The sequence below is a fragment of the Ptiloglossa arizonensis genome, chromosome 13 (assembly GCF_051014685.1).
Source record: "Ptiloglossa arizonensis isolate GNS036 chromosome 13, iyPtiAriz1_principal, whole genome shotgun sequence".
Classification (NCBI taxonomy): domain Eukaryota; kingdom Metazoa; phylum Arthropoda; class Insecta; order Hymenoptera; family Colletidae; genus Ptiloglossa; species Ptiloglossa arizonensis.
In genome coordinates, this window is record NC_135060.1 from 13,021,502 (window position 1) to 13,035,086 (window position 13,585).

Here is a 13,585-nt window from a genome sequence, read left to right on the forward strand (position 1 = left end):
CGGTCGTTTACTTCTCTCTCGAACCGTTCATGGAAGTCGACGTTATGAAACGTTGTTATTAATTTACGTTACGTTTGAGGTGCATACGGCTCAGTTCACGGTAACGCTTCTTACGATTAGTTGTTGCGCGGTTGAAACGCTAGATAGCGTTGCCACAGCTGCGCGACGTAGCTGCGCAGAATCACTCTACCGCCAATTACGCGACGAAGGACCGCGAACCTTCCAAAACATTTAATACAGACTGAACTGTTTACGACAATTTATCGTCGTTTGTACGTTGTTCAACTTGTTAACCGACTACTATGCAAATTTGTCACTTCCTCTGTTTCTTTGTTCGGTCTAGTTTTTGCATCGTGTCATTGTTTCTGTCATCGTTCATTCTGTCATCGTCATCGTCAAGTTACGTTTAAGGTTATGTCACGTGGTTATTTAATCGTTTCGTAGCAGAAACCGAAAGCGTTAAATTCGATTCGCTTAAAGTTTCAAAAATCGTGTATTTTATTTGCGACACGTTGCACGAACCATTATAAAATGGCGTTACTCTCTCGACAGATCCGCGATGTTTGGACTCTGAATTACCGATTCAAAGAACTCATTGTTCTTATTTAAATACGTACGATCGTGTTTCGAGAATAAATTCCAACGTATGGTTACTATCAGTTGCCGGAATTATTATTCCGCACTTTTATTCTACATTTATAACGTATTCTTCATATTCCGACGTGTCGAATACGCGTAATTTATTTGCGCGCACTTGATGCATTTTTATTTCATGCCGATTTGTACGACTATTGACTTCAAGATTAGACGTTTCGGAAGGTTTGAACAACTCTATCGTGCGATCAACGACGGCGTGATTCTATAAACTCATTTTCACCGAATTAATCGGTGGTAGGCAAAGTCTCTGTGTTAAATTAATTTCACAATTTATCGTTTAGTAATTATGCTTAGAAATACGTGTAAAAGTTAAACGAAATAAAAATTCTTACTAAATTGTCCAGAAAAATCATTATAAATTTAAATAATCTGGTATTTTCTTCGATTTGAGCATCTAGAACGATATCGTTACACACGTTCAAATATATCGGAGCGTAGCAATTAAAGGACTATGCTTTTGGCGTGCCGTATCTCCTCAAATGGAACGAATTAGTTATTTTACAAGGTAACGAGATATTCGTAACAATAATCCGGAATTTAAAGTCGTTCGAGAGGGAAGGAAACGCATTGATCTTACTTGGCCGCAAAATTCCATGCTTTTCTCTTCTATAGGAAAACTTGAAAACGTCTAGAAACTTTTTTTCCTTTGACAAAGAAACGAAACATCTCGTGAAGCATGCAGATCAAGTTTCTTTAATTTACAGTGCGGCACTCTCTTAAAACAAGTCGAAGCTTTCATACAAACGCTTACTAATCTTACAGGCACACTACACGCGCGGCGGCGACGTGAGTTTCGAAAGGACATCTGCGTTTATCTACTTGCGAATTTACAGGATTTTCTTAACCGTTCGTTGACCACCAAAATGGCGGTTCGAACTCTTTCCAAAAATTGTACACGCTCGAACGTACGATATTAATCGCTGCAGATTCGTTTCGTGGATCGTCGTCGCCGCCGTCCCGTGGCATTTAATTAACTAAAAAATTAGTGGAAGCCAACCAAAACCAGGAGTTACCATAAAGGCGTGGGTAGCGAGAAGTTGCTGCTGGATTTGCTGTTGAAGGTGATGGTGTGGTGCCGGAGGTGCCGGTGCCTCCTGTTCACCAATGACGTAATTGGAGAACACACCAACAATCAACCACAACCACGAGAGCCACAGCGGCAAACATAGGGGACAGACAGGCAGTCATACGAGTAGTATAGGGTTCGATGTCACGTAGCAACGACTATGAATATATGTCATGAATAAAAGGCGGGTGGGCGTATTGATGTTCTGATTTTGTTTCATTAAATTCTTTTCCTTCTCTGTATACATATATATATATATATTTTTTTTTTATATTTTTTATTATTTTTTTTTGCCGAATCGATCGTCGATCGTTGCACGCACCCGCGTGCGAGCATGCGAGAGAGAGAGAAAGAGAGAGAGAGGGATACAACTATTTCGATCTACTCGGTTTTTCTTTTTTTTTTCTTTTTTTTTGGTACGAAAATGTCCAATTTTGTTGATTCGTCGAACGTTAAGACCCGAACGAAATGATACAACGATGGATGTGCGTATTTTGATCGTAAGATACTCTTTCGACGAACCAACAAAACGGTGATAGTTTCGATTGACGATTCCGTGGCACTGAACGGCAGACAATCTAAGAGAACTAAGAAAAACTACAATTTCTTCTATTCGGCAATTTCATTTCTTAATTATTGACTGTCTATCAAGAATTATGGATATAATTAACCCTTTCGAGAACTCAACTGACCCGGAGCTTCGTTACGCTGTATGCAAAAACAACGGACAAGTAAATATGGATTACGCGGATACGGTAATATTCAACGAATGGAAACACGCGTCTTCTTCGAATCCAAGGGTTCGATCAACTGTGACGATTGAGTTGAAATATTATAGAACTTGGAGCCATCGGTGATAGTCGACGCCAACCGTACACGTAGGTACCTGGCGGTTCTCGACCGTGGTCCACGTTCGTCCCGAAAGGGTTAAGGAGAAGGGGATGACACTGACCAGAAACATGCGGCGTGCTAAATTTTACTCTCTGAGGGTTTATCTCTCGGTGCAATGCCCGCGAATAAAAAAGAACGCTGATAAACAGAGACGGCGTAGCGACTTTCGAAAACTTGGATGATATTCGTTCAACGAAAAAAACAAAAATTCGTTTTCCACGCTTCCCCGCGTATCACCCGGATCTCAGGACCGATTTACAATACCCTCCGAATTGATCCGTACGATAAAATCGAACCCCAAATTTTCATAAAAATATGTACATACATCGAATCGAGAACATGTATCGTAGACTGAATGTTCGAGTAGAGAAGAAGACAAGTTCGCTGCACCGTCGTTTATTTATCCAGCGTTGCCTACCAAAAAGGGTAATCTAGTGGTAATCGTCGACTAACACAGACAAAATCAACATCTCTCGATCGTGGTAAAAGAAAATGTGTGGATGTGTGAACAGCAGAAGACGTGGTGCAACGATACGTGTTAAAGGTTGGACGTACCACTGTTGGTACCTGACCAGGCACTAGTGGCTGGGCCGGTGTGAGACCCATCTGCTGCATCAGCGCGTTCTTCAGGGCTAAGTGATTACGCCCGTTTATCAAAAGCTGGTCCTTCAGGTGCTGTGGTGGATGGAAATACTTGCAGGGCGGTTTGTCCCGATTACATCGACCCTGAAACAGAAATACGGACGATTTCGTTATCATCGATCGGAGGTCGTTCCATCCTTGGACGAAACTTTTTGCGACATTGCCCGCTTTTATATCCTCAACGGGGTATTTTAACATTTTTCTCGTAAATTTACGACCAGGTTCTTTTTCGACCACATTGGCTCCCTGCACAGAAATATATCGCGAATCTGGTTTTGGAAAAGCGAAGGTACAAAGATAAGATAAATAAAAAGCACGTTGACCGAAGTTACACGTGTTTAGAAGTAACTTTGCCCGTTCTATGGTTTCTCGGAAACTTTTAAAAACCAGATCGAGGATCCTGGTAGTTTCTTAGTGCTAAGCAGAAAATAATGAAATATCTCGCACCGAACAAATTTTATTTCGATATTACTATTCGTGTTACGCGATCGGTATTGCAATCCAGTGTTCAACAAACGTACGCAAAGATATGGACTTTTATTCGATAACTGGACCGGGTTCACCCTATTTCACGGTATCCGCAAGGAAAATTCGTGTCCCGAGACATCTGCTTAACAGACTTGGACACTTTCCTCTGCAGACAATAGATCGCGTTCGTAGACGTTGAGCTTCCAGATTTATGACCTGGCGGTTCCCCAAAGGAACAGGATCTTAGCATTTCGACACCCTGTTGCCTCCTCCTTCGGGGCGTGTCTGCAAGGGCGTCCGAAAGAAGTGACCTAAACAGTCACCCATTCCACAAGAGAAATACAAATTCTCCAATTTCGCTCCACCCACGCAATACGTAGAAACTGTTGGTAGTTTGTACAAACGAACCAATATTTGGTCCAATATGTAAACACGCTCAATCGGAGTCAACTCGACGAGCAACGATCGATCTATCGTTTTATCGTCCGAATATATAAATATATAAATAATAATATTTGACGAAATTTTTGCTGTTACTTTCCAATCTTGCAGGGGAAACCATCCCTTATGTAGAAAATAAAATTAGACCTAATGTTTATAAGTAGGAAAGACTAAATTAAGCGCAGAAATAGTCTTCTGGAATATTTTTTTTCTACCAATTTATCGGTCGCTAAGAATAGTACAATTTTCGTTAGAAAAATTTTTCAATATCACGATTATGAATAAAATGGGTAGATTGATAAAAAGTAGTGTAGAAATATAACGAAAACGATTGGAAACCTCCTCGTTCCTACTTTTTTTTCAACTATTTTAATATTCTTCGTCGCCGTTAATTTATCGTTGAAGGGCTGCTCTAATTCGCGGATCTAGGCACTACGACGCTCAAAACGCTCACCTTGGACCATTTTACCTTTTATGGTATTTCCGACAGTTTTGCAAAGTTCAAACGATCGCACATGCTCCTTGAAATATTGGACTCTAGGGTAGAGATCAGAAACTTTCTCTAAGTTGTAAGTATACACGATCAAAAATTTCTAACGACAGAGATCCTTTTCCCTTCTTTTCTCGTCCAACGTACCAGTGATTTTGGTAGCTTTGAAGTCACGTGTATCGTTGTACTCAATTAACGATCGCAATTCGACTAAATTATTTTTTATCCAATTTTTGAATTTCTTTACTTTCAAACATAAATTGCTCGTTAGGCTTTCCAGGATAATTTTACGCGTATATTTCTTTCAACGTTTTGATTAAATATTGATATTGTTTGTAAACAAGTTCTATATAAACCATGAACAATTAAAGGCTAGAATATAAATTTTAGATAATACAAGAATAAAATTTGTATACAAAATACATGTACAAATAATACGATAAAAAATTCTAGTTCCTTGGTGAATATTCAATTCAATATCGATTGAAAAACATTAAAGCTTGAAAACTAGAAAGATAAGGGAGGACAAGAGAAACAAATTTAATGCAAAATAAAAATAGGTCTATTTCTATTGTCAGCGAAGAGACCCCTTTGTACTCTTAACACAGTACCGTGCGTGCGTGAAAAAGTTGCAAGGACCTTGGTGTTTCTTAATTTCGTTTATAGCTCGTAAATCAGTATTAAGTGAAGTGTGCGAGAAACCCGCGAGGCAGGCAATTCCTCCTTGAGCTTATTAGGACATCGAGCTTGCATAAGTAGCACAGAAGTACGATTAAACGCAACTTTAATTACAGGACCTTTCACGTTAACAATATTCCCGTGTACGGTCTACGTGTGCATAACAGCACCGTTACACGCCCAGGAATATAACCGGGCAAAGTCTTAGGTGTACGCGCAACCTATCTGCAATTTACCCACAAGTGAAACTCACTCACGTACAAGTGGTTTATAATACAGCTAATATCAGAAGGTCTCCCTCCCGCCTTCTCGTAACTCTGGCGTTGCAGCGAGCTTTAACGCGATTTAAAGGTTCTGCGCGTCGTTACGTCCGCGTGGCTGCCGTCTACGCAATCTTGAATAACGAGCACTGGGAAAAACAACGGGAACATTTTGTCGTCGTCCGAAAGCGAACGAGAAAAAGATGTCGCGAACAGGGCAGAGTCGTGTTCCTGCGCGGAGTAATATTTTCAAGGCTAATCCCTCGACGTTGGAAAAGATACACATTTCTCCGCGAAATATGGACGGTTCGATGTTTCTCAGAATTTCCAAGATCGTGCAACCCCTTTTTTTATCGGCACCTCGTCGAAAATATTTTTGTTCAAATCTAAACTATCAAATTTTCATAAAATAGAATCGATAGAATTGGTAGAATCATGGAAATTATAAGATTCGTGTGAACGCTGCGTATAAACAGCTATCTATCCCGCTTTCAAGCGAACTCGATCTTGACACTTGAAAGCGGGAGTTAGCGTACCGCGTAAGGAAGGTATCGCTTAAAGGTTAAGTAGAATATGTGTTTCAGCGAGAATGACTTCTGTTGACTTGGCTCTTGGGATCATCGACAAACCGTGAGCTTAAATTAACAATCGTGAAATTGAAACACGGCGAAAGAAGTGAATGGTAAATTGGAAAAGTTACTAGGATTATTGGCATTAACAGTGTCTTTATTGTGGATCTTTCAAACGTTCGTAAAATATAATTCCGTGGAGTTAAGTATGTCGAAAGACTTGTCGGACCTAGCAGCCGAACACACGAGAGATTTGTAAACTTTCGAGGAAATCGTTCGTTTCTATTATATTTTCATTTCTATTATTTTATCTTAAATATATAATGGTCGATGTGAAAAAGTAAGTACTCCGTTATTAGAAACTTTCGTTAATCGGACATTTGTCCAGAGTGAAAATAATCCATATAACGTGGTGTTTGGATTCATTTGCATCGAGTAACGAAAAATATAAAACGTGCAATTTTCATCAGCGCGTCATGATCCAGTTACTTCGATCGAGTCTAAAAATTGTCACTCGAAAGCAAAAATTATTTTACCCAAGTGGTCCGATTCGTATCTTCCGAGTTCAAAGGATGGAAATGCAACTTCGGAGTCATATTTAGAAACATTAGATAAGGACTCTCGAGTCCTTAGAACGATTAGTTCGAAATAGTTACACACACGTTCCTCCGAGTCACTGTGAGCGCTGTCATCTCCTATTGGAAGATCAAATCCAATGAAAGTTTGAAAATTACGTAAGCCACCGCACAGGGTTTTAGCGACGTCGCGTTATTAAAACTGTAGCCTAGCGTTAAAGGCTCGGTATTTGTGAAAAAGCTTTTTTCCAGTTTTACATACTCGGGCGTCAGACTCTTCAACAAGTTTCCAGCATCAATCCTCGCAAATTCGAAACGACACGGTTAGTTTTGAACTCGTGCAGTTCCAGCACACAACGCTAAGAGAAACAAAACTAGCGAACATTGATTACCGGTAAAACTCATCTTTGCGTTGCACTCAACGCGAGCAGTATAAATAAGCCACTTTTAAGCCGCGTTACACCTCAACAACCGTGACACGAGTACTTGGAAGCCAGAGGTAGATAAGTAGGTCGATAGAACGCGATCCCTGTTCGTTGCATCGCGAAACAAGTCTCACAGGAATGTGTTTCGCTGGCGAACGAATGTACGCACATTAAATGTGCATCCGGTGGAAATTTTTTCCGCTGTACCGTAAATCGTAAGCCATGCAGCGTGCAACAAAGAAAACTCGCTTTGAATCGATGTTTCCGGCAACACATTGAACGTCACGTCAATTTATTCGAGATCACGAACTTCTCTGTTTTTTTTTTTTTCTTTCTCGACACTGAATTAACGATCATTACGATGAAACGAAGCACGTTAACGTTGCGAATGTTTAAAAAATTAATTTACAGTCTCGAATTCTCGACGGTGCACGTGCAGCGTTTGCTGGAGTCTCGTCGAATGTTTCGTTAGAGACGTAGAAGCGAAGCAAGGAATGGAATATAACTACCATAAATTTTTTCAACGTTATTTGGTGGTAGTCAAATACCGAGTAACGTTAAAAAAGATAGTGTTAAATAACTCGAAAGTATCTTAAACTTCGTTAATTTCTTTAGAATGCAATTCGGAAGAGAAACATTTTACAACAGTAGAGTAGAATATCCCCGAAGTTTGGTCGTTCGTTCTTAATAACACGATTAATTTTTATTCTTCGATAATCGTCGTTACATCGTTTCGATATCATCATTATTTCTACTTAATTCCGATAATAATTTATTCTTCTTCGTTCGAACGGTAAATCGCTAACTACCCCGCTTTGGAGCAAACTCTAGCGATTTCGATTTTGTCGCTGAAACGCGGGAATTACTGTAGCGCAACTTGTGCTGAAAAGTTAAAATCGTGTATCAACTTTACGAAAGAATTCTTAAAAAAAGTATTCGCAAACATTTGCTAAATTTCACGGGTACAAAGTCGAAAGTAACGCCTTTGAGTTTCGAACACGAACGCAGCTACGAACGCAGCTAACACGAAGCACGAATCTACTGCACGGAGAAAGAAAGATTCCGACTTGGATGGAGTTCCGAGTTGTATTGGATCGGACGTTTTAATTAGCCCTGGTAAGGACTGTCGCTACGCAAAAACTCCTCGAGCTGTCCACATTCTACTTACGCTCGGCGCCACATTCCCCTTCATCTCGGACCGATCTTTCTTTCACTCCGCATACGTGTACCAGTCTCGTTTGGACCAGTCTGCGAGCGAGGGTAATATCGGTCCGAGGCCAAAAACGAGGCGACAGAGATACGATACGCGTGCTACCTCGACGTTACAATATCGCAGTACGCTTAGCTGGGGTAAACGTTCCACCGAATTTATCCATAATCTAAGCGCGCCCACGTGGCTCGAAATGGCGCAGCCACCGTCCGATGACGCCACTCTCCTTAGACACCGCCTGGCACTTATGCGACTCTCGTCGTTGTTGAAACAAGGCGTACGAAGATTCGAGGACCCGAGCGGGAGGAGGGTGTAAGCTGGCCTACGTAAGTTGCACGGAAAGGGCGAGGGCAAGAAATGGCCCGGTGCGGTGTATAAACGATGAGAAGTGGAGGAAGGAAGGAAGGAAGGTAAGGACCGGAGAACAATACGCCTAGAGAGAGGAAGGGAAATATCGAGAGACGAAGGCAGAGAAAACTAAAGAGAGAGATCTAGAGAGAGGAAGGTTGAGAGAAAAGGTTAAAGAGAGAAATCTAGAGAGAGGAAGGTGGAGAGAGAAAGCTAAAAAGAGAGAAAGGTAGAGAGAAAAGGTTAAACGGAGAGATCTGGAGAGAGAAAGCGAAAGAAAGAGATCTAGAAAGAGGAAGATGGAGAGAAAAGGCTAAAGAGAGAGAGATTTAGAAAGAGGAAGATAAAGAAATCTAGAGAGAGGAAGATAGAGAAATTTAAAGAGAGGAAGATAGAGAGAGGAAGATAGGGAGAGGAAAATAGGTAGAGGAAGGTAGAAAGGGAAAGAGAGAGAAGGAGATAGAACCGAAGGGCAGGTTAGAACAGGGAGATACGGAGACAGCAAGGATAGAACCGAGGAAGAGGATAGAAGAAGGTCAGGCGGTGTCAGGATGGTACTAATTAGACCCTAACAATATTAGTTCAGGTAAGACGTCTACGACGTAGAGGGAGAAGGTTGATAGCGGCAGCCGGTGGGCATCCGTGCTTTCTTACGGAAATCCAGTGGCTTTCCGTAATAGCAGCTTGCGAACGTAAAGCCGACCTCGGTCGAAGAGAGAGAGAGAGAAAACAAGGGAGAGTGGTGGGTGCACGCGGTGAAGGGATGCCTCCTCAAATATCGCCTAATTAAGCACATTCGAGAGTTTCGAGGAATAATGTGTACCCGCCAGCGAGAAACTTTCGACCCACTGAGAGCACAATTGCAGACCGCTCCACCTTTCCTGCCCACCATTTCTCTCTCTCTTGGTTCCGCGCTCTCTCTATTTACGTCACTGTCCTCGCCACGCTCGTTACACCACCAGCGGGTAGGCTCTCGTTCCTCGTCGACGCTGCACGAGATGCGAAAGCTTGGCTAATTGCTCCGGAGACGAGATTTCCGGTTAAAATTTGCGCGCGTGCGTGCGAGAGCGCAGCAGCGTGTTGCTCCCGCGCGTAGACGTTACCGCGCGACCACGTTAAAGGGATTCGTTTGCACGGAGGCTGCTACATTAGTCGCGTTTATAGAATATATCCGTGTTCCGGATAATCGCGGTGCAATATAGCCGAACAGAAAGCAAATAACGGGTTCAACGGTGCCAAGCGTCAAGCACGCGCGAATACCGCCAAGTGTGCGACGCAATTGCGGTGGGAGTTTTTTCATAAACGGCGAAGTAGGACACGCGGGACCAGGATAAACTACAACCCGGAACAGTTCGAGCGTTATATTAGAATTTTAATTGGTCGAATTTTGTAAACGTTGGGATGGAAAAGTTGCCGAGAAGATGGGGATGGTGCGGCTCGGAACTAGCTTGCACGCTTTGGATCGAAACGCGCTCGAGCTCGTCGGGCTTTGCGCTCGCTTGCTTTGTTCATTACGAATGAAATAATCGTCGATGTTGAATGAATTATTCTTTCACGGGTACGTTTGAATCGTTATTCGGAATAATCGTAAATTATAGGGCTACGAATACAGAATCAAGATTACAATTGTATATATCGGAGATAAACGACGGGGCAGAGAAAATATTATCGAATTGGGAAAGAAATTGAGAATACGATAATAGCGAGAAAAATTAGGTCGAGATACAATGTAAAAGATACACGTAAAATAACAAAATGTACGCCGTAAATTCGATCGTGTGGATAGGGAGATCGTTCGAGGCTGACGATTGGTCGTCGTTTATTTTTCGTATCGACAAATGTACTCCTAGTACAGACGAAACGATTGTTCGAATAAAAAAGCCTTCGAATGATATAGCTTATTTTTAAACAAATACGTACACGCGCAACGCGTGGTAGAAAACACACTTGAGCCGCTTATAAAGCGTTGCCTTTAAAAATGCACCGAGCACCGAGTAGGCGATTTAATTCTGTTCTGCGCCGCATAGGAGAATGTGACCCAAGACACTTGTGTCGCGTTACCGGTAAACAAAAGATTAAGAATACCAATACAAGTAAGTTTGAAATCGAATATACGAGACGAGGAACGTGTACGAAACAAAAACCAAATTAACATATAAAGTGTAGCTAGTCGTACGTAAAAGAGATGATAAAATTTGTTAATTTCTCGAGTCAGTTATAAACTAATATGATATAAAAATTCTAAGTAGGTACGTGTATATATGTTATATATATACAATTCCTTCTTCTCGAGTAGAATCGAACGAATAAATCGAGGTTAAGCGAACGATCGAAAAATGTTCGAATAGGTGTGCTTATTACGACCAGACCTCGAACCAAGTGGCTCGTACTAATCAGCATCCGGGCCATTATTTTAAAACCATTCGCGCGGATTTCCGTTACAAGTGTGTCTTAAAACCGGGGAAAAACGAGTACCGCGAGCGTGAACGATTTAATTAAGATCGCTCGGAAGCGAAACTCGCTCGGTTGTCGGCCGAAGGAGCGGATGATTACCTGAAAAGGATGTACGAGATATCGTGTTGTTAGAAACGAGATTTATAACACCACCCTCCTCCCTTCGTAGGTCCTCTAAATATCATTAAAGTTTCATTAAAATTAGAGGGGGAACATTTCGCATGGCTCCCCGGAGAATGCTGCTTCTTATCAGTAGTCCCTTTAAATCAACTTTAATACTACGCTCGCCAGTTAGCGTCGCCTAAAATATACGCTGCCTTAAATTCCACGGAACTACGGTTATTTGCATCTCGACGATAATGCGTTCCTCTGTTTATTATTAAGTTCGGCCTCCACCCCTGCAGCGGAAAGTAATTTCTACGCGAGAATCGAAGATTACAATCTACGTGGCGTTATTTCGGCCACGATATTCGTCCTTTCCCAAGGACATTCCTATTATTCCGCGCGTTTAACAATCGTTGCGGCTCGTCTGCTGGTATTTCGAGAAAATATCGCGGTTATTAATAATTCGAAATAACGCAGCACTGAAACGTAGCCATTTTATTTTATTTTGTTTCAGCGCTGAACAACAGTAAATATTCTACAGGCGCAATAGTCGAAATATGTAAATGTAGCAAGAAATTAGAACTAACCTGTTATAATTGTAGATTATTCGAACGGAAAAACTAATAAAAGAATCTGCAAACGTTAGCAAGTATAGAAACTATAATTACAAAATTACAATTACATTATCTCTTAGGATCGAGAGCATTCCTCTTTTCGTACCCTCATTGTTCAAATCTCGCTTCGCAGATCCCTAAAGTCCGACTATTCGATCTTGTTAATAGTTACTATTGGTCAATATTTCTTATACTATTGTTTACATCGGTTCGTACGGACGAAGAAACACCAGCGTAACCTAATCGTCACGCTTTCCTTTTCCACCGTCTATTTGTATAAATGTAATACAATTGTATTCCACTGTATTCAGAATGTTTGTCCAATGTTTAACAACACTCCCGATATTTCAATACGATAAAAATCGTTGGATAGTTACGGTTAGCAGAAACCTGGTCGGTTGTATGGCCAAACTGCGAAGAGAAAGGGTGGCGCGATAGCGAGGGTGGGTAAAATTGAGAGAATAGAAAAGAAAACAAACAGCCTAAATCGAGGGGTGCCGACAAATAACCTTTAACCGGTGGTCGTTCGTTCGTTGATAAATCATTGGTCCGAGGTGAGCAGGTGTGCCAAGGGCAAAAAATGTTTCCACTCTCACGAACGCAGCCAAGGAACTCCCACCTTCATTGTTTCGACTTTCCGGCATTACCGGGAACAACGAAGGGGGTTGGGGGAGGTGGGCCCGGCGACCGACTCAATTACAGTTGCTGAACGACGCGATAATTGGGATCAAGATTGATTGTCTCCCTTCCTGCTGTTCTGACCTTTCGCGAGAGAAAAGAACTGCTACTTTTTCTTTTCTCCTTTCGGATGCCTATCTAGGAAATGTGTGAACAATCACGATGCCCGAACAAATTGTACTGCAACGAACGTTACGAGAAAGGAATTCTATCGTGGATGGACACGTGTTGAAAGCCCACCTTTCCTGTACTCCGTAACTCGTACAACCGAGTTGAGTGCAGATTGTTCTTCGTCCGATGTTTATTTTCCACTTTTGAGAAAATAATTGTTCTTACAATGTGCGATTCTCTCGCAAACTGGGATTTTATCAGGGATCCATTAATCGATCGAGTCTGTACAGAAGTATATTTAGTTCAGAATGTCCTTCGGTAAATTTTTATTTTCCATTTTGCGAAAATAATTGTTCTCGCAATGTGTGATTCTTTCACAAACTTGGATTTTATCAGGGATCCATTAATCGATCGAGTCTGTACGGAAGTATATTTAGTTCGGAATGTCTTTCGGTAAATTTTTATTTTCCATTTTGCGAAAATAATTGTTCTCGCAATGTGCGATTCTCTCGCAAACTTGGATCTTATCAGGGGTCAATCGATCGATCAAGTTTGTACAGTATTCAGAGGGTAGGATGAATCATCGTTTCGTGCTTAGCCGGTGAAACACTAATCGATTTTATTGTCTCCGATATCGTAACGAAGAAAGTATAAATATTTGTTATTTGTTTCAAGTGGAATTTACTTTTCGATTTAATACTTAAAACTAGGCGCACCGCTGACGATTACTTGACGGGTAAATGGAAAAGGGTCGAGTGGATTTGAAGCAACTCCGAGCCAATTAAAAAGATAAATCTAGTTACGTTCGATGCAGTGGACTTGTATTTATCTGAATCGAAGTCGTTAATAACGGTACCGAATTTCACAGTCATTACGTTCTCGAAGCTCTAAACGAAGTTCGTT

General features: G+C 41.4%; 1 protein-coding gene across 12 annotated transcripts in view; it reads right to left on the reverse strand.

Moving 5' to 3' along the window:
• LOC143153680 (protein muscleblind) overlaps positions 1–13,585 on the reverse strand; it is a 648,624-nt gene that overhangs the window by 59,653 nt on the left and 575,386 nt on the right. For 8 of the 12 annotated variants that reach the window (XR_012993884.1, XR_012993885.1, XM_076325105.1 and 5 more), the window contains 2 exons: positions 3,170–3,340; positions 1,671–1,751 (listed from right to left, as the gene is read on the reverse strand). Coding sequence is in view for 10 of the 12 variants with exons in the window: in XM_076325105.1 (XP_076181220.1) it covers positions 1,671–1,751; positions 3,170–3,340 (252 nt within the window). In the remaining 2 variants the exon portion in view is untranslated. The remainder of the gene's footprint in view (positions 1–1,670; positions 1,752–3,169; positions 3,341–13,585) is intronic. The other 4 variants (XM_076325115.1, XM_076325110.1, XM_076325107.1 and 1 more) reach the window with 1 other exon arrangement.